This window comes from Anomalospiza imberbis, unplaced genomic scaffold (genome assembly GCF_031753505.1).
Source record: "Anomalospiza imberbis isolate Cuckoo-Finch-1a 21T00152 unplaced genomic scaffold, ASM3175350v1 scaffold_51, whole genome shotgun sequence".
Lineage (NCBI taxonomy): Eukaryota > Metazoa > Chordata > Aves > Passeriformes > Viduidae > Anomalospiza > Anomalospiza imberbis.
In genome coordinates, this window is record NW_027100119.1 from 728,760 (window position 1) to 749,514 (window position 20,755).

The 20,755-nt window shown below is 48.2% G+C and overlaps 1 protein-coding gene across 1 annotated transcript in view; it reads right to left on the bottom strand.

Annotated features, from left to right (window-relative positions):
* LOC137467046 (serine/threonine-protein kinase pim-1-like) overlaps positions 1 to 20,755 on the bottom strand; it is a 42,151-nt gene that overhangs the window by 10,465 nt on the left and 10,931 nt on the right. The window contains exons 2-7 of the mRNA XM_068178604.1: positions 17,871 to 17,895; positions 17,172 to 17,263; positions 16,963 to 17,013; positions 16,392 to 16,758; positions 15,601 to 15,777; positions 15,277 to 15,359 (exon numbers count right to left, since the gene is read on the bottom strand). Of these exons, the coding sequence (XP_068034705.1) occupies positions 15,277 to 15,359; positions 15,601 to 15,777; positions 16,392 to 16,758; positions 16,963 to 17,013; positions 17,172 to 17,263; positions 17,871 to 17,895 (795 nt within the window). The remainder of the gene's footprint in view (positions 1 to 15,276; positions 15,360 to 15,600; positions 15,778 to 16,391; positions 16,759 to 16,962; positions 17,014 to 17,171; positions 17,264 to 17,870; positions 17,896 to 20,755) is intronic.

A 20,755-nucleotide genomic window follows, 5' to 3' on the forward strand; every position in this document is an offset into this window, starting at 1 on the left:
GTACTCATCATCACAGCATCTGAGCACTTTAAAAGCTTTAATGTCTCCATTCTCTACCCTCTATCCTTGTTAGAGGTAGCTGGATTTCTTTTAATGCTGCCATAGGAGATGACATCCCTTGGATAACATCACACTAGCCGTCAGGACCAGTACCCACATCCCCCTAGTCACACAGCCAACCTTCTCCACAGGGACAACAGACTTGGAACTCCTGCAGGGAGATCCATGACTCACATACCACTTTTTACAGTGTTTTATTTGTGATTTAAGTGCTTGTGCAAACTGCAGAAAATTACAAGCAATCACAGTTTCATTTTCTATAAAGAACTTCACAGAGCTGTGTAAGGAAAAACACACTGCCAGTATGGGTTCAGACAGCAGGTCATCAAAGCTTTAACAGCCCTGTGTCCTCTGATCATCAATTTTACCATTTTCAAGGGTTACAACATGCTGCTATCTATTCAGAGCTTCAAAAACCTTTCTGTTTGTGACACAGCAAGAATCACTTTATATTTGGTGCAACAGTTGTTTTGCTATTTTTAAGCTGCTTTATGAGGGGTGCTATCATGACAGTTCCTGGAATCTGAAACAGCCATACTGAAAAAGAAACCAAGAATTCATGCATCACCTCCTCCATTCAACACAGAAATACTTCCACTTTAGTTTAAAATCACAATAACTTTCCTGTGTCTTGTGAGGACACAGTGTGCAAGGATGAATCAGTATTTCACTGAAAAAAAAGGAAAAAATTAGATGGTTAACCAGTTAGTTTCCATAATCAGAAGTCCAACATTAAAAAGGCAGGATGTAAAACACTTCTCATTTCCTTTTCCCCTAAGTCATTTGTCCCCTAAGATGATGAGGCAATCTCAATCTTGAGGGACTTCTGAGGTTTCATTCCTCAAGGAATGAAAGGATTGTCAACACTGGAACAGGAGCTCAGAGAAATTGTGGATTCTCCATCTTTGCAGACATTTGAAGCTTGACTGGACATAGCTCTAAGCAATCTAATCCAAAGCAGAAGTTATCCATCCTTTGAAATACAAATAAAATCATATGACTTCCTCATGTCTCCTTCAATCCTAATTTTTCTGCTATTTCCTTTAGCAGTTAATGGACAAAATAATAACTGAACTGAATCACACACTGAAGGTCTTGCTCAACATCCAACACCCTTCCACTTAAACTTGGATGTCTGACAGCCATCAAATGACTTTTTCTACTCTCTAGTGACCTTATCTTCCCAAGGACTCTTCTGATAAGGGCAATGTCTACCTGAGCTGCTTACGAATTAACTACTTCACTATTAAAATCTGACTGAAAACAGGATCACTTGTCTTTTATAACACTGTCCAAAAGCTGAAGCAATTCAAGAACTGATCCATAGGCAGATAATCAACCCCTGTACCAAGAACAGCAATGTGTGCATAGGACAAGTGGAGTACACACAGCATAGGTACAGGCACTGCATTAGCTGTATCACTTAATTCAGTATCTCACAGCTTCCACGTACAGTTCACCCCCATGGTCCTGGTTTGCCCATCCCGTGAAAACTAAGCCCACAGCTGAGTGTCACAGTTATTAACATGGTATGTGAAATAAGGCTTTTGCCTGCACGGAGACAAGAGGGGGATTTATTCCAAGATTTCCCCACTGGAGTCTGAAGAAGTTGGGTGAAAAATGCCACTGGATGAATTATTGACACCCAAACTACGCCAATGACTTCTGCTCACCCAGCACACAAGACCATCTGTGTGTTCCCTCCTGACCTCTCTTTTCTATCCAGATCAGCAGCTCTTTCCTGCCAGTCTATTATGTCCCAGTGACACCAAGAAGTGGAAGCCATTGTAGTTACCACATTAAATATTTCTCAACATTGCAGGGAAAAAAAACTACTAGAAAGGAATTGGGCTCCATGCTGGCTTAGCTAGAAAAAGAAATGTGGTGAAGAAAATTAAGCTGTGTTTCTATAGCCACAGCTGAGCAGGTGGCAAAGACCCATCACTGGTGCTTGTTCCATAGAGGATTCCACTCCCTGGCAAAACAGTTACTCCTCAAAGAAACCAGGGCTTGAAGATATCCAGGACTCTGCCTGTCAGATGAGCCTTGTGTAAGTTTATGAAGTCTTGGGATCACTATGATTAACTACCTTCCTTAAGCTGTTCCCCACCAGGCTTTAGTGCTTTAAAACCACTGACCCCTTGAATTAAAGAGGGAGATTTCTCTTTTCACAGCTGTGACTCAACACAGGAAGGAATTCAGAGACATCTGAAAACAAAGCCAGGCAGAATTTGAAACAAAATCCTTTAATGACAGATTTAGCAAGTGATGGGCACAGCTGGAGCTTACAAATACAACTAAGCAAATGAGCATGCATTATACAACAACCTTACATAGACAGATCCTATGAAGGGCAATTTCCTCACAGGAATTGCAAAAACCTAACTGCTATGAATAAATCATCAGAAAAACTAGATATTAGCTGTTCAAAAGGAATCTGAGTCTTCAGATCCTTTACCAAACTAAATGGTAACCACCCCTAAAATGAGATATGTGACAACCAATTAAGAAACTAAAGCCTTCATTTTTAGTTATTGTCTATTTAAATCACAATACAAAATCAAAATTCCTGTGCCTAGAGAAGAATAAAACACTATTAAGGTAGTTTTCAAAACTTATATAATACCTTTCATACATTCAACTTAAAATATAACAGTAACTAGTACATACATCATTGAGTCATTGTAAAGAAAATGTGTGCCTACTATTTCTGCTGGGGAAACTGATGCTAAATGTACTCACTAGATATTCTAGGAGGAATTGAAGTGAAAAAAAGAAGTGGAATTAGATACTAACAGCTAATTATCAGTGTCACTATCTTAAACATGACATGCTTCTTTCTACCCAGTCAAATGGGCTACATGACACAGCAGACTACTTTTAAGAAGTAAGCACAAGTTTGCCGATGAACTTTATAAAGTGCAAAAAATATCTTGAAGATAATCAAGCATGAGGAGTTGACCACCTCCACACAGTACTGCAAAGCAAAACAACAATGACTACTGAAAATTCTATTTCCCTTATCTGCCTAGCTGGGGTATGTGACATGCATTAATGGCACGGGGAATAATGTACTTGCACTCAGACCCTGGACTGACTGATGTCAAATGAAGTTCAACCATTCATATTAATGGGGATCAGCATTTGTCCGAGGGAATGGAAGCCTCTCGGACCTCAGGGTCATGAATTGACAAGCTATCGAACATTTTCTCTGTAGTGCTGACCATCCTCCATCCCCACTGAGCTCAGCTGTCTGGACTCTTAGTCCCGCTCCAGCTGCTTTGTGCTCCTCCTGAGGCACAGAAAGAGCTCATTACAGATTCTTTCTGTGTAATGTGCAATGAGGGCTGAGGTCTCACAACTCCCTTTCTAGGAAATGCAGAATAGTCACATTTCTCCGGACCCCAAGAAAAACAGAGACATACATGCAAACTGTGAGTTCTGTTATTCTGGAGATCTGTAATTGACTAAGCCAGATGGTGACAGAAGTGCCATTAATGCCAAAAAAAAAAAAAAAAACCAAAAAAAAACAAACCCAAAAAACCCCAAACCCAAACCACTGAAAATATCTCCTCAAAAGAACAAAGATGACTAATAACTTGTACCAAGAAAATGACTGTTAAATTGCTATTGTCTCACACCACTAATACACTGGCAGGATGCAAAAAGCAGTTTTTCTTACAGATAGATTTTCTGGAAAAATACCTTCTCGCAGAACTTATTCTTGAATGGTTTCAGGATATCTATAAACTCATGGGTTGTAGTCATGCTAATGATCAGCAAGCAGTAACTTCAGATAGCTGATAAAAGTCTGTAGCTGATATTACCCAGTAAAACATTAAAACAGGCAAAAGAAACCACTGCAGCAGAGTTTTGGCCTTCTTAATATCAAGTAGAGCAATTCTGGGAGTAAGGACAGTTATAATTTTCACCATCATCATTAATCCTAATAAAATTAAGAAGGGCAATAGTAACAATGATAACTGTAACTTTTTTCCTAAACTTTTTTGGCAACAAAAAGTCTGCCAGATGCAAATTTAAATTTTATGGATGATAAGAAAGTCAGCTGTTTCTAGTGACTTTTACAAGTTATAACCCAGCTCTGGTAGTCAGGACATGCAGAGTGAGTGAATTCAAAAAGCCCACTCAAGCCCTGGCATCTCTGTTTCTTTAGAGGCACCTCAACCACACTCTTGTTTTTCAGAGGAGTTTGTGCAGACATTAAAAACCATAATGCAATAAAAAGAAAAGAATTCAGCATGCAAGGCCAACCCCAATGAAGGATGAGACAAATGAAAAAAACAAGATTAAAGTAAGTGCATAAAAAATTTCAGTATCATGAGTCACTAAACTGACCCATGAACTATAACTTGACCATGTCTCCTTTAATTGTTCCACATAAGGATCTGCTTTCTGAAAAAGAAGAATATCTTTAGCAGACATAGTGCTACAGCCGTTTTTTCCTTTATCAATAGTATATGTGTACTGTAGTGCAAGTTACGGAACTTAAGTTCTACCACAGAAAGAAGCATGTAGGATGAAGGAGACAGACAGCTAGACCAGAAAATGCCTTCTATATGTACCTGGTGAACTACCAGTAGAAGTCACCACAAAACAATGAAGATCTATTCCTGACGGTAATATAAGGTGAAATATAAAAGCTAAAAAGGCAAGACTGCAAACTTAGGCAGTCAGTAACTGAGAAAGTATTCACATTTGATATTCTTTCAGCATTAAAGTGGTCTCTCATTTTTCTTTCCTTAGCAATATGGATCACAAAACATATTACTGATTTTCTACATTTAAGCAGTTCTGGGTTTTCTCCACCTTCAACATTAATTTCCTGTTCCAGAAAAATCCTCTCACACAACAACTTGTTACTTAAATAAGAAAATAAAAATGTTTGTAATGGCAAAACTAAAGGCTCATCCAGTCTAGTAGTCTCTTTTCAACAGCAAGAAGAATAAATATAGAACATTTATATACGATATTTCCCTACCCTTAGTGCCCCCCCTCCTCTCCATCTATTTTCAGCTCAGGAGATTTCCTGAGCCTATTGTGGCCTGTCTATTTTGCAACCCCCAAGTAGATATCACTTTCAAGTACTTGTCCAGTATCCCTCTGAGCCCTTGTAAAATTCTTGCATCTGCAACACCATCTGGCAAACAAGTTTATATGTCTGCTACCCAGTGTGTGAAGAACCACTTCCAATACCAATAGTGCAATGTGATAATGTATTAATTTCCCCTCATACACCACTACCTTCATAACATTAGCCAGAAAGTAGCTCCCATTGGGCAATAAAAAAAGGAAAATTCGGATTTAGTTTGATGCTCATCCAACTGTTTCAACATTAGCTGCATTACACATGCTACCTCATTATTTATTTTGTATAATTGTCTCACGGAGTGAGTGGGAAATTAAGTGAAAATTGGTCAAGAGAAAGTTAAGAAGGTGATAGTAGTCATCAGTTCTAATGAGTGTTTGCTGCCAAAGAGAAATATCTTGCTATGGTCACTGCACAAGACGAGATATTTCACGACTAAATCTTTGGTGAGAATCCAGGATCAGCTTTGAACAAACTAAGTTCAATTCAACAGAGTAAGCATTTGCCAAGGCTGGCAAACATGGGGCAAAATCAGAGCTGAGATCAGTGAAAGACAAACCCTTCAGTTTCACAGCCATCAGTGGCTCAGGATTGGTAGCAGAAGGGTTCCCACACATGAACTGGTGAGTACCTGCAGGCAGGTAGGATGGAAAAGGCATCCCAGCACCCAGCAGCTGGGGAGATCTGTCACATCTCTCCTTGACAAGGCCCTTTGCCTCTCTCACGCTGCAGTAAAATTCACTTTTAGTTTACTGAAATGACCAGGATTTCTCATATTCACAACTTTTACTCTAATAAAGGCAGCATGGAGGTGAAGCATTTTACTTTTGCACCAGTTGATAATGTATCTTTAAAATCTGCTTTCAAAATTACTGAATAATTTAAGAAATGTGCTTTAAGATTTATGTTATAAACTGACTATGAGGAAGTAAGAGTTATAAGCTCTCTTAATCTTCAGGTTTCAAGGTGTGAGTGATGTAAGAAACATCATCTTGCAATACAGAACAGTAAAATTGTGAAGATTTATGCCTTCCGTTGAAACATCTGGTCTTACCCGCCCTTGGTGCCAGAATGGCAGACTGGATGAGCTGCTTGTTTATTCCAGCCAGGCATTTCCCTGACTCCTGGACTTTATGTTAAGGCATGATGAACATCTTACTCCCACTGGAGAATTTTTACTCTCATGAAGTCAATAGGTCAGAACTTTTGAAATTTACAGCTCGTGAAAGGGATTCCTCCTTTGAGTTTGTTAGATTCTAGTGCATCAGTAGACAAATATAAATACTTAAAACAATTGTACTTTATGTACTCCATACTTGTGCTTCATACAGGCATAGGCATTAATTTAAAGGCCTGTCAGAATACAGCTTCATTAGCAACAGAGTGAATCATGAGGGGTAGGAAATATCCAAAAGGATTACATCTCACAGAACTACAACAGTAAGCCCTATCAAAAAGTTCCTTTTGTTTTACAACCACAATAAACTTTTCAATTCAGTATTATAAACTGTAATTATCCTGGAGGATCAAACTAGTTGTATTTACTTACTTAGAATTCAGAATAATTTCATTCTTTTTACTACATCTATCAAAAGTCAAATTTTGAGTTAGCAGTGGATCACGATAATGTAATGGCATTTCTGTTACTGCCTAATGAGTTTCAGAATTGTTTCAAAAAATACACACATTCAAAAGTTCCATAACTTCATCAAAAACTCACATTGAAGCAATGATGAAATACTTTCCATTTTCCAAAAAAAAGTCTCCACTAGGTTTTAAAACAGAAAAGTTATACTGCCTTTTTCAATTACAGCTACTTGTAAGATTTTCCAGAGGTAGCTACAGTTTGGCTTTGACCCTACTATTGCAAAGTGCCAGAAATACCAAATTATAGCAGGGAAAATGTTGTGTGTGCACACATGTATGTGTTTGTCTACAGTCTGCATGAGCAACTGAAAAACATCCAACACACACACACAGCAAATCGCATAATTAAAACTTACTGTTATGCAGAAGAAAATGATCATTTAAGTAGAAAATAATGGAAGGACAGCAGAGATTTCTCAGTACTAAACCATAATGCTTCATTTAATGAGTAATCCCTGGAGCATATCGATGTTTACCTCGCTCTGGGCAAGCTCAAGTGCATAGACAGACAATTACAATGCTTCAGCTGATGTATGATACCTTGTTAGGCTGCTGTAATGCAGTGACATTCTTTCATGGCCTTACAGAGTGCATTTCTGTATTTGCTTCCATGCCAATACAACCTTTGTCTTTGCAAGATTAAATGGCTGCATGTTCGAAGTTAGAATGCCTGAATCTGAATACACAAAGCCCTGGAAACTTAAAAGCTGGAAACCCTGTCTGCAATCTCTCTGACTTTGGCAGGTACATTGTCTGCATCCACTCTGCCTTCAGAAAAATAAAATATTAGTAAATTTTTTAAAAAGGACAAGATTTTGCAATAGGAAAATCACAATACAATTTGGTTGAATTGCATCTTACATGAATAATTGCTGGACAGCAGACTTATTTACATGATCCATTGAATACAATTTTTAAAAAATTAATATGTAGATACAGGCTGGAGATAAAGAGTAAATGCTGGCCAATGGCTTCAGAAAGACTCCAGGTTTTGCCTTGGGAGAATGGAAAAAGGAGAAAATATATTGCTAAAGCCTCTCTTCCCACCTCTTTTATACTGCTGCCTCTTGTCAGAATGTAGGGTGCAAAGTTCTGAGACTGGTATTTGGCAAAAGCACAGCTTAAATTATTAAAAAAAAAAAAAAAGAGGGAAAAGAAAATCTAATGAAACTGCTTTGGTCAATCACACAGAGCTATTGAACACCTCCTTAATGTTGTTAGTCTTCACTTCTCCATGAATTTTGTGAAAGCTGAAGGCAGTACTTCAAACTATTAATCTTCTATGCTTTTAGACTCTATATACAAATCTTATTTTTCTAGTCCATATTACCGGACAAGGAAAGTTAAAATACAGAGATTATAAACTCTACTGCTTGGTCATATGGGGAACTCTAGAACCTCAGAAATGCCCACACTTCTGTATTTCTTTCTATGTATTTGATCCAAAATTCTGGCTATCAATGTGAAAGGAATTTTAAAGTTCTTCTATTAATAACAATCTAAAGATAGAAAAGATTCACGATTCACAAAAAAGTAACCCATGCACACTCAGATACACACACAGTATAGATGGCTGTGCTTTGTTCCACAAGAAACTCTTGTGATTCACAGCACCTGAGTATGAGTTTCCAGGTTTCCATGAACTTACTTCTTAAATATTAAAAACATAATGCATTTAAGAAATTTCTTCCTTTTTTTTTTTTTTTTTTTAATGAAGCCAAATGTAGCAATCAATGGTCATCTATGTTCTGGTTGGCATATTTCACACAAGAGACCCTTGATAATAAACCATGGCTGAAATATCAAAATTCCTTCAAATACTTACCTCTGTTAATGGTAAAAACAGCTGCACTCAAAATCTGCTGCCCTTGATAGCACTTACATTCCCACAGGAATATAAATCTCCATGTTTCAAAAAAGGTATTCATCTCAGGGCTCTGGAGAAACACACAGCTTTTTTGTTTGATGCTGCCTGATAGTATTATTGGGTTAACATGATGAAATAGACTCTTTTTTTTCCATGAAGCTTATCTAGTCTCACATTATTAATCTGAAAACAGGCCAAAAGAAAAAACAGGAAGAGAAATACAACAAATTCAGAGCTCAAATATGGTCATTTGGGCCACTGCAGATCTTCAATAGAAGCAATTTAGGATGAGACATGGGAATACAGAAAAAGAAACACAATGAAGAGAGACTACTGAAGGCTGTTTCCTATCTGTTAGAAATCAAAGAGCATCAGAGCAAAAATGAAATTGTCTTGTAGCTGAGGTAATAATGTACCTAATGATCTTGAAATGAAATGTTTAAAAAGCTATATTTCTACCTTTCATTTTAAAAGATGTGCATTTTAATCCCATGAGTAATCCAACAATGATAATTGCAAAACTGTAAGATATAATTAAATTCAAACCCAAGATCTATTCCACCCTTGAATCGAAATTATTCCTTTCATCATAGTAAAGGCCTGTTGTTTTTAAAACCTAGTGTCTATATTTATTTCATTTAATTCATAAGCCCCTAGTTATTACTGTAATTTTACTCATACGCCAGTTATCTAATGTGTAATGCTATAGCTGTTTGAAGTGTATTTTCCAAAACCAGAACAGAACTAAGACCCAGAGACACATCACTACCTCTTGCAGAAATGTCACTCATGCTATGAATAAAGCATAAGCTTAGAAAAACATCATTACCCACCAAACAAATAGCATTTACTCAACCAAACCCATGTGTCTGGAGCTGCACTCCCGAGCTAATTGGAGGCAGATTCTTGTGCCATGCCACAGGACGCAACAGCTGAGAAACCCCTTGAGCTGGTCATGGAGAGCTCAGCACGCTGTGCAAGGGGAATTGCCAAACTCTGGGACAGGAGGCAGGGCCAGAAATCCCAGAAAGCAGGGTGTGGATATTCTCAGTTCAGTCAGAGAGAAAAAGAGAAGGTTTTCTAACCAGGCGAGAGCCTGGGAGACAGTTGGGAAAGAATGTAAATAATTCTCTAATCTATCTTGTTGTTCACATTGTTTATAGATAGGTTCTGCCACCGTGCGTCATTCACTGCACACCAGTGGTGTGAGATGTTTTTACTCTAAGACCAATGAAATCAGTCCACACGATGTTCTCTATAAATGGAGCGGTGCATTTGAAATAGATCGGAGTTCATTCTCTTTGCCTTTGATTTGGAGTCATTTTCGTTCCCGTCCTGCTCTACAGTGACAAGTGAGCAGATATAAAGATAACCTTTGGTTGGAAGGTTCATCCAGAGGCCACCTTTGGCTCAGGGCCTCACTCAGGGCTGTTGTCCAGGCCTTGGCACTTCAGGGACGTGGTTTAGTGCTGGGCTCGACACTGCTGGGTGACCGGCTGGACTGGATGAGCTCAGAGGTCTTTTCCAACAGAAAGGATTCTGTGATTCCATGATTCCATCTGCTGCATTCAGCCAGGTCCATGTTAGCAGCATTCATTTGCTCACAGTGTCTCCTCAGGCCCAGCTCTTGAGGCCTGAGGCTTCAGCTCCTTCAGCTCCTGGCGCTCAGCCGCTCGTGCTGAACGAGACACTCGGAGAGAAGAGCACAGTCCATCCAATTCCTTCTGGGACACGGAGAGGGGAGGCTGTGGAAAGAGGAGCAGTGTTTGGTGTGGCCTCCTCTCTGCCCTGCACGCCTTTCAGCGCTCTGAAGCAGCCAAGAGCTTTCTCCAAGAGTGCAATGGAGCAGCTGTTCCTGCTGCCGGGTCTGGCTCTCTCCAGTCTCTGACCTTGCCTGCTTTTGTCCCTCTTGCTGTGCCCTCTGCTCCCCCAGGGCTCGGTGGCTGCTGCCCAGGACTGTGGGACTGGCACAGATCCCATGGTGGAGACCCTCCTTTCTGTGCCCTTGGAGCTGCCTGGGCACAGCAGCCTTTTCCATCTGGAAGCTCCCCATGGACAGGGAGTCCCCAGCTCCGCTCCTTGCACAAGCTCCAGGAGCCCAGGGCTGCCATCTCAATTCCCTGCTGGCCCTGGGGGCTCCCAGGTGGGCACAAGTGGGGCAGCACAGCCAGCAGGGAGCCTGTGAGTCTCTTCCAGCCCTGTCTGCTCTGAGTTTGGGCCTTGGAGCCTCAGGTGGCCAAAGGCAGCTGCTGCTGGTCCCTGTGTGTGCCCGTGTTCAGCAGTGCTGCTCCATCAGTCTGTGCCCAGCCACGGGGAAAAGCCTCAGCCCTGCAGGGCCAGGAGCTGCCGGGCTCTGCCTGAGCAGCTCAGCCAGAGGGAAGGGAGCTGCTCCCCACGGGAACCAGGAGCAAAGGGCTGGAGCACCTCGCTCTGGGGCAGAGCCCAACTTCTGTGAGGGAGTAACAGAGTTATTCACGTGCACTGGTGTGTCAGCACTGCAGGTGCTGTGCCTGCAAACACATTCGGGATGTGCAAAAGAATTCTGCAACTCTTGGCTGGATCAGGATGTCAGCAGTGCTGAACTCCAGCTTAGTCCAAAGCAAACACTTGACACCTCTTCTCATATCTGCTAGATTTTTTACCGCAGGGTATCCAGAGAAAATTAAACAGAGGAGTAAATATTTTCATTGTTTATCAGAAATGTATCTTATTTTGCTGTAAATCTTATTTTTGCTGAAAAATCTGATTTTTGCTGAAAAATCTTACCTATTTTACATGATGTGTTATCTACTTAAAAAGAAATAGAAAAAAATTTTAAAAATGAGAAAAATATGAAAGAGAAAACAAAAAGAAACAAATGTGTAATGAAATATTCTGTAACTTTGGATTTAAGAGGTAACTGATCTTTTTAAAAGGAGAACTCATTTACTTTGTGCCTGTTCTGATGGCCTGGATCCATCTTACTGACTGACCCCAGCATTCTTTTTTTAAAGACATTGGGTTTTGTTTCCAATATTAAGATTTATTTTTTTTAATTGGTGTTGAAGCAATAGGAGGATGAGAGATGGATTGTGCACGACTGTGTCTTGAGAACAAAAACATTGCAGTTTGAAACTTGGACCTAAAGTAATTAAAATGAAACTTAGAAATCCCAGTGCATTGTGTGACAGCAGCTTTTCCTATAGGATGTGCAGCATCACAAAGACTTCATCAGTGGGGTTGGGAGTGCTTGGAGCTTTGTCCTGTGCCACTCTGGGATGCCATGAACCAGGACTTCACCTGCCACCAGCCCAGGTCACCCTCTGCCACCGCAGCTCCTTGGACCTTGTGTCCCCAAAGCAGACACAAAGTGTTTCTGCTGCTCCCCCTTTGCACAAACCCACAGAGAGCTGGGATTTTTCCAAGGCTCATGTCTCTCCATTGGGCCATATTCCCAAAGAACCAGCAGCACATCCTGATGAATACGGCGAGTTACGTGGATGGTTGTCAGCTCCACTTCCTGCCTAGAAATCCTGAAACTGCTTCTAAATGCTGCTCCTTCAGCTCCTGGACACCTTCTCACACAGAGCTGGGAAAAAAAATCCCCTGGCCACCAGATAAAAGGTGAGTTATGCCAAAGTTAGAGTACTGTGGGAAATCTCTGTCCCTCCCTGTCCTTTAAATGTATCTGTACATGGGGATGTGCCTGGATGTGTCTTGTGCACAAAGGAAGGAGCGTGCAAGCAACGGGACTGACACTTTCAGTGTCCATGCTATTCCATACCCATGGGTACAGAGACATTATGGAAACCCTGGCACAGACAGGGCCTTCTGTCCATGGGTAGAGACATCCTAGAGCCCCTGGCACACACAGAGCCTTCTGTCCATGGATACAGAGACATCCAAGAGCCCCTGGCACACACAGAGCCTTCTGTCCATGGGTACAGAGACATCCAAGAGCCCCTGGCACACACAGAGCCTTCTGTCCACGGGTACAGAGACATCCAAGAGCCCCTGGCACACACAGAGCCTTCTGTCCACGGGTACAGAGACATCCAAGAGCCCCTGGCACACACAGAGCCTTCTGTCCATGGGTACAGAGACATCCAAGAGCCCCTGGCACACACAGAGCCTTCTGTCCATGGGTACAGAGACATCCAAGAGCCCCTGGCACACACAGGCCTGGCAGCACAGGCTGCTTTCCCCACAGGCTGCAGGAGATGAGAACACAACATTTGCCAACACTGACTGAAAGCCACAGCTCCGGGTGCTCCCCGTGAACCCCAGCTCTGGGACCACTGTCTGCCCCATGCTTCAGGGGCTGCAGTGGGAGCCCGGCTGGGCTCTGCCCTGGGGCCATCCTGCAGGGACAGCTGCAAACAGGGAGCATTCCCTTGCCACAAAGAGCCAAGCCATGGCTGCAGGGCAGCTGCTCCAGCCCGGAGTGCACTGCTGAGTGCTGTGCTCTGGGGCTGGGGCTCCCCGCACAGGGGACTGGACTGGTGTGCCACAGGAGACAGAGAAGCTGCAGCTTCAGCATAACTGAGGTGGGTGCGTGGGCTGGGAAGAGTGGGGAGGCTCAAGGGGATTCACAGAGCTCATCCTGCTGCAAGGACGAGGAAAAGGGAGTGGGAACTCAGCAGTGAGGACAGCTGAGGGCTGGAAAGCAGCTCTGAATGACACTAAAATCCCACTGGAGCTCTGAGACATTGCTGCTCCTCAGCCAGTGACAGGATGAGTCCCTAAGCCTGGGGCTCGGCCTTCCTCATGGTGAGGGGCACCAAGGAAGGCAACAGTGTGATGGAGACTGCCATGGGCTGGGAACTCACTGGGGGACAAGAGGGAGCAGTTGGGAAGTAAAAGGCAGGTGGGGGAGAGAACAGTTCAGAGAAGGGCTGAGCTACAGCTTGAGCAAGCTGCAAAATGTCATTTGGGGTCATCCCAGATTGATTTCATTTCAGAAGCTATTGAACAAGTTTAATTTTTGGGTGGTGTCATGTTTGCCCTTGGAGGTGTACACTCTGCAACCTTGAGCTGTGTTGCTGAAATGCTCCAGCAGGTCTGTGCTGCAGGTCACCCCATTTCTTCTTTGGCTGATTGCGGCCCGGTGCTGAGCTCCAGCAGAGCCCTGGCAGAGCCCAGAGCAGCCTCAGAACCCGCAGAGCCCGGCTGCAAGGAGAGAAACCAGAAAGCGCCCGTCAGCTGAAGGCTCCTGTCCCCTTGTCCCAGCCGCCCGCGGTGCCCAGGCCATGCTGGCCGTGCCCAGAGCTGTGCCCAGAGCTGCCCATCCCTGCTGCCTTTGGGAGCAGAGCAGGAGGGCAGGACATGTGCCCAGCCTGCAGCAAGCCACGGCACATCCAGCCCTCAGCAGCTGCCCAGAGCAGGATGCTCCTGTGCTCGCTGCCATCTCCCCAAAGCTCTGATCCCACCATGCCAAGCAGACCGGACCCACCTCACGCCATCCTCCGCTGGAAGAAAAGCTGGTCCCAAACGATGTCCTCAGCCTTCTCCAAGGGCACGGCCCATCCACGCAACAGCTGCTCCCAAGCATTTCCCCATCCAAACTGGACCCCACCTGGAACGCTTCCTCTAGAAAAACACACAACAAATTATTGAAAATAGATTACAGACAAAAATGGGAACAAGAAAAAAGGTCAAAAATCTTATCTCTGTCAGGGGATTAAGGAAGGCCCAACCCCTGCATGCCTGGGAAAAACCCACCCACAGGTGAGGGAAGCCCAGGCTCTCTCCCTTCCCCCTGCACTGCCCTCCAAAATAACGGTGATCCCAAAGCAAACAGGGGCAGTGGAGCAGCCCAAGCCCTTCCTTGCCTGCAAAGCAAAGCAGCCCCTGCACAGGTTCTGGAGTCCCACCTCTGCTCCCACCATGGGGGTTTCTTTGTGTCGGGCTGGCTGCCCCAGCCCCAGCCCGGGGCACGGTGGGTGCTGGGGCTGTTGGCAGGGCCAGGAGCCCACTCCCATTTCATCAGCACCCCAGCCCATCCCCCTAGCCCTGCCAAAAGCAGCCTGGCAGCCGACTGAAGGATCAGCTGCATCCTCCCCAGCAAAGGGGGAACCTTTGGTTCCCGGCCAGGCTGTGCAATGCCCAAATCTGGGAGCATCCCCCTGCGTGTGGACTCACCTGCAAATTCCCTGTGGAGCCTGGCTTTGGAGAAGGCGCCAGAATCAAAGTCCATCATCCTCAGCTGCCGGTGACCAGGTGGAGGAAGAGGTTGTCATTTTTGATGTCGTCCTCACTGTCCCCAGCAGCAGCAGCCCCACCTGGTACAGCTTCTCCAGGGCCGCCTCCTCCTTCCCTGAGGTGAGCCCAGGCTGTCAAGGTTCTGCCCAGGGCCCCAGCTGTCAGGGAACCAGGACAAGCAAAACCAGCTCAGATGGTGGCCACCAGTGCTGGGCAGAGCAGCTCAGCTCCAGCACAAGGGCTGCGTGTTCCCATCTGATGACCCCTGGGCAGTGACACAGGCAGGACAAAACCAGTCTGGTTGGCTTTGCCACTGATTGCCAGGACAAGTGTGGAGCTGTTACCTGCCAGGCCCCTGGATCCAACTGTGCACGTTGATCTCTCCCATCTTCTAGGGCAGAAGACCACCCTGCACCCATGGATCACGGAAAAGCTCTTCTAAGGATGGCCTGTCCAAGGGCTGCATGGACAAACACCTCTTAATGAGATCCTGGCACTCTGGGGAAACAAACCAGAAATCACCAGTCAGTTGGAGAAGTTGCCCCCCTGTTCCCATGCCCAGGCCATGCTGGGTGTGCCCAGAGCTGGGCCTAAACTTCCCCATGGATTCTGTGTTTGGAGGAGAGCAGGAGAGCAGGACATGTGCCACCTCCTCAGCAGCTGCCAGAGCAGGATGCTCATGAGCTGCTGCTGTCTCCCAGCACTGGTATTGCCCCCATGGCCAGAGATGAGGACCCACCTTGAGAGAGCCGTCGTGGGAACAAGATCCGCCCCCAGATGATCTCCTGGCCCCTCCTGAACGGGTGCTTCCCCATGACCAGGTGGTACAGCAGGAGGCCCAGGGACCAGATCGTCGCTGCCTCGCCGTGGTAGCGTTGGTGGTGGATCCACTCTGGTGGGCTGTAGGACAGGGTTCCTGTGGAACACAGACAGAGTTCATCAGGGGGACGCTGAGGCTCCCAGAGCCTGGCCCCAGCACCCCATGGCATGTGGGGGCTGCCCCAGTGGCACACAGGGTGACTGCTGCCCTCTCACCAGCACCTGGGACTTGTGTACAGACTTGGGGCTGGAAAAGAAGCCACTGGTGTTGGAAGAGGGCAGCAGAAATCCTGGGAAGGCCCAACCATGACACACAAAAGCAAAACTCATCCAGTGGTGGAGAAAGCCCGCTCTACTCCCCGCCTGCACGGCCCCCCAAAAATGTTAACCAGTCAATGCAAACAATGGGAGCAGAGCAGTCCAAGCCCTTCTCGCCTGCACACCAAACCATCCAGGGCACAGGGTCAGACCCCCCTCTCTGCTACCCCCACTGGGGTTTTTGTCAGGCTGGCTGCCCCAGCTCCAGCCTTAGCCCAGGCCACAGTGGGTGCTGAAGGCTGTCGGCAGGGCTGGAGCTGGGCCCCCTCACACCCCCACCCAAATCAGCTTGGCTCCAGCATTAATCCCATCCTGGCTGCAATAGGGGGAGCCCTGGAGCTGCACCCCGGCTGGGCCATGAGATGCCCAGGAGCATCCCCAGGCAGGGCTCACCTGCAAACTGGGTGTAGGCTGTGTCTTGGAGGAAGGCGCCACAGCCAAAGTCAATCAGTTTCAGCTGCCCGGTGGCCAGGTCGAGCAGGATGTTCTCAGGCTTGATGTCCCTGTGCAGGACCCCACAGCTGGTGCAGTGCCGCACGGCCTCCAGCACCTGGCGGAACAGCCCCCGCGCCTCCTCCTCTGGCAGGAACCTCCGCTCCGCCAGGAAACCCGACAGCTCCTGGCACCGCTCCGGACGCTCCAGCACCAGCACGACACTGTCAGGGAGCTCAAGCCACTCCAGGAGCTGAATGACACCAGTGCAGCCAGAGGACACCTTGTCCAGCAGCACGACCTCCAGGGGTGCGCTGGTGCCGTCGGGCTGCGGGAGGAGCGCGATGCCGTCAGTGGGGCTGAGGCCGTGCCAGGGCTGGGGAACCCCTCAGCCAGCCCGGGATGCTCTGCATGCCCCACTCAGCCCATGCCCGCTCTCCCTGCAGGGCTCCCGGCGGCTCCCACCCTGCCGGGCCCCGGCTCCTCGCCACCCGGCACAGCCCGGCTTCTGCCGCTGGCCCCGCTCACTCACCAGCTCGCCCCAGTGCCGGACGCGGTTCCGTGGCACCCTTTTGATGGCCACCTGCAAGCAAGAGAGAGCAGTGGGTTGAGCGCGCCGCCCGCCCTGCCGGGCCCCATCCTCCTCCTCCTCCGCCCCCTCCACCTCCTCCTCCTCCTCCTGCTAATCCTCCTCCTCCTCCGCCCCCTTCTCCTGCTCCCACCGCCGGCCCCGCCGCTCACCGGGGCGCCGTCCGAGAGCCGCGTGGCCGCAAAGACGCTGCCGAAGCCGCCGCTGCCCAGCAGCGAACCCAGCCGGTACCGCTCCTGCAGGGCCTCCTCCTGCGCCTTCCCTGCGGGCGGGACGGGGCTGTCAGCGCTCGGCCCGGGGCCAGGAGCGGCCCCCGAGCGCCCCCCGAGCGCCCCGGGCCGGCCCTCCCCAGGCGTTCTGTCCCTGGAACGGGACAGTGGCGGAGCTCGGGCCGGGGAAGCCGCAGCGGGGGCGGCGGGAGCGGCCGCGCCGCGTGTGTCCTCCGCGGGGCCCGGGAGGAGCCGGGGCCGGGGCCGGGACTGGAGCCCACGTCGGGGCCGGGGCCGGGCTCGGGCCAGGCGGAGCCAGAGGGCGGCGGTGCCGCCCCAGCCCCAGGCACTGATGCCCGCCCAGCATCGCCACCGCCAGCACGGCCAGAGCCGGGCGGAGACGAGACCCCGGCGGGCCGGCCGGGGACGGGGACGGGGATGAGGACGGGGCAGCCCCGCCGGGGGCCGGGGACGGGCTGGGGACATGGCCCGGCAGGGGGAGAGGGAGACTGGGAGAGGAGGGGACAACGGGAAAGGGAGAGCGGGAGAGGGTGCGGGACAGCAGGAGAGGGAGAGGAGATGCGAGAGGGACTCAATAGAGTATGTGCTTTAGCTGCCGCTGCTGCTGCTGCTGCTGCCGCTGCTGCCGCTGCTGCTGCCGCTGCAACTGAAGCTCCGGGGCCGTTTTTCCCCGTGTCCGTTTTTCCGTTGCCTGCTCGCCCCCGCGCCCAGCCCCCCGCTCCCCGGGGGCAGCCCCTGAGCCTGTCCAAACACAGGAACTTTGCCCTGGTCAGCCCAGACCCAGAGTCTGGACTCCTACACAGGGGAACAGGAATCCCCTCGGTCGCTGCCATGCATTGTCCCCGCTGAGGATCAAACCCTATCGGGGCACATTCCCTGAGTGCAGAATTTGTACCTGACCCAAGCACTGCACTTACCTCTCCAGCAATGATTAAAAAAAAAAAAAAAAATGGGGAAGGCAAACTGTGTGTAGCTCATGGTATTTTAGAGTGTCGAAAATTCGCCAAGTAATGGATCTTAGAGATGAGATCTATTTGGATTAAGGGGATGGAGCAGTAGTGCAAGATGGAAAAGAGGAGCATAAAAATAAACAGAGAAAAACATCTTCAGTTGTTTCTTTCCATTTTCATTTCATTTCTTAAAAGCTGTTTCAGTTTTCCCAGAATCTTCTCCACACTCCTGTTTGCTCTTTCCAAGAACCTTTCCTGGAGAACGAGGTGCAGCTTCTGTCACAAGATGTGCCACCAACTGCAGCTTCTCTAGGCTTTCCACACCTTGTGTGCAGCTCAACTCTTGCAGCACAGCAGGAGAAATGTTTGAAGAACTTGACAGCTTGTTCTTTCTTTTCCTTGTGGGCTGGGCAGTTGTGCCATTGGTAAGGTTTTCATTGTTACTGTTCTGCCCTAAGAAACCATGACGGGCTACCAGGAATTGTCAGGGAATGCAAGCCTGACTGAATGCAGAGAAAGAATCTGCAGAGCCTGCATCCAGAAATGGAGAGCTGTGTGAAAATCATTGCAACATCCCCATGGGCATCTTGAAAGTGATCTAGAAGATGAAAATGCTCTGACAGAGGGCGTTTGTTTCTGAGTTCAGTGTAGAGGATTCCACATCTAGTGCATTGGTTCATAAATCAAGAGTTCAATCAGTCCATGGAAAGCACCAGAACAAGCTGGACCTCTCAGCCTCAAACACCTCAGTTGTTCAGGGACCCAAAAATGTTCCATAGAAAGAGCATTAGAAGGAGAGGAAAGAGACAGAGAGACAGAAAGACAGAAGCTCCACAGAAAGACACACATGTGGCTCCCAGCTCCTGGGGTTCCAGTGTGGGTGAGACACAAGCCCCAGGAGAAGGCAGAGTCCATAGCAGGGGCTGACCTTGTGCTCCTTGGTTTTAAGCCCCTGGGCCTTTGTGGGCCTCCCCCCAGCTGGGACTTGTGATAGCTCGGGCGTTCAGAGCCGGGTTAGCGCTGTCCCAGCTGTGGGACTGATTGACAGCTCAACCCAAGGTGTCTCGGGACACTGATCTCATCCAGCCTCTGACAGTGACCATGGTGACGCTGGGGAACCTCATGGAACCGTGGGTCAGTGTGACAATGCAGGTCCAAGGACACCATGGTGATATCCAGGTTTGCTCAGCACCAGAGACACCTTTGCCTTGTTTGTCCCCAGCTGTCATCACTGCCTCCAGTGTTCTGCTCTAACTGGAACCCGGGGACACTTTCACATGAGTTGTGTCCCTCAGTGGGACCCATTAAAAGTTAAAGAAAGTCTGGGCTTTGAGTCTGACTTTGAGTTCTTGAGAAGTTCTTTGAGCACACTCTGAGGTCTGGGTCCGATGCAAAGAGCACCAAAGCCCCAGAGGGTCATTAACGTCCTGGTGCTGTGTCTGTGCTGCTGAGCTGGGCCAGGCTCCTGGCCCAGAGGCAGCTCCTGGCAAGGGCAGCGCTGCAGAGAGACAGCTGTGGCCAGGAGCAGCTCCTGTGCACAGCCCAGCAGGGCTGGGGCACTGCCAGGGCATCGCAGGGACACGAGCAGGGCGCAGACAGAGCTCACAGGGGCTCAGCACTGGCAGGGGCTGTGGGGTGTCCCAGAGGGGGCTGTGTCACAGCAGCACCTCTGTGGCTGTGTCATGGAGGCACAGAGCAGCTGTGATGTCAGAGAGGGGATGTGTGACAGCACAGCGTGGGTTGTGTGAGGTCACAGATTGGGCTATGACATCACAGAGCGTGTTGTGTGAGGTCATCAAGCAGCTATGGCATGATAGAGGGGACAGTGTGACATCAGAGAGCAGGCTGTGACATCATGGCATGGCTGTATGACATCATAGAGCGGGCAGTGAGGTCAAAGTGTGTGCTGTGACATCACTGAGTGGCAGTATGACATCACAGGGAGGGTTTTGTGACATCACTGAGGGGCTTGTGACATCACACAGCAGGGTGTGACATCATAGTGTGAGGCCATAGGGCAGACTCTGCCGTCATGTAGAGAGTGGCTCTGTGACATCAGAGTGTGGGTTGTGACATCACCGAGTTGGCTGTGTGACATCATAGAGCAGGCTATGACATCATGGAACAGACTGTGATGTCACAGGATGACTTTGTGATGTCATAGTACAGGGTGAATTTCTGACATCACAGAATCTTCTGTAACAACACAGCTTTGTGACATCACAGAGTGACATCGCAGAGTTGGGCCTATGACATCACAAGGGAGCTATGTGGCATCCAAGAGTGGGTTGTGACACCACAGGGGCTGTGTGACGTCACAGGGGCTGTGTGAGGTCACTGGGGAGGTGACTCTGCCCCAGCCCCCCCTCCCAGTTCCCCCAGAGAAGTCCAACGCTGCTCGTGCACAGCGGGGTCCCCTGTCCCTCCGGGTCCCCCCGCCCCCGGCGCCTCAGCCTCCCCCAGAGGATGTTCCACGAGATCGACCCCCGAGCCTGACACAGGGCCATGGGGGGCGGGACAGGGGACAGGGACCCCCCGGCAGCGTCCCCGTGTCCC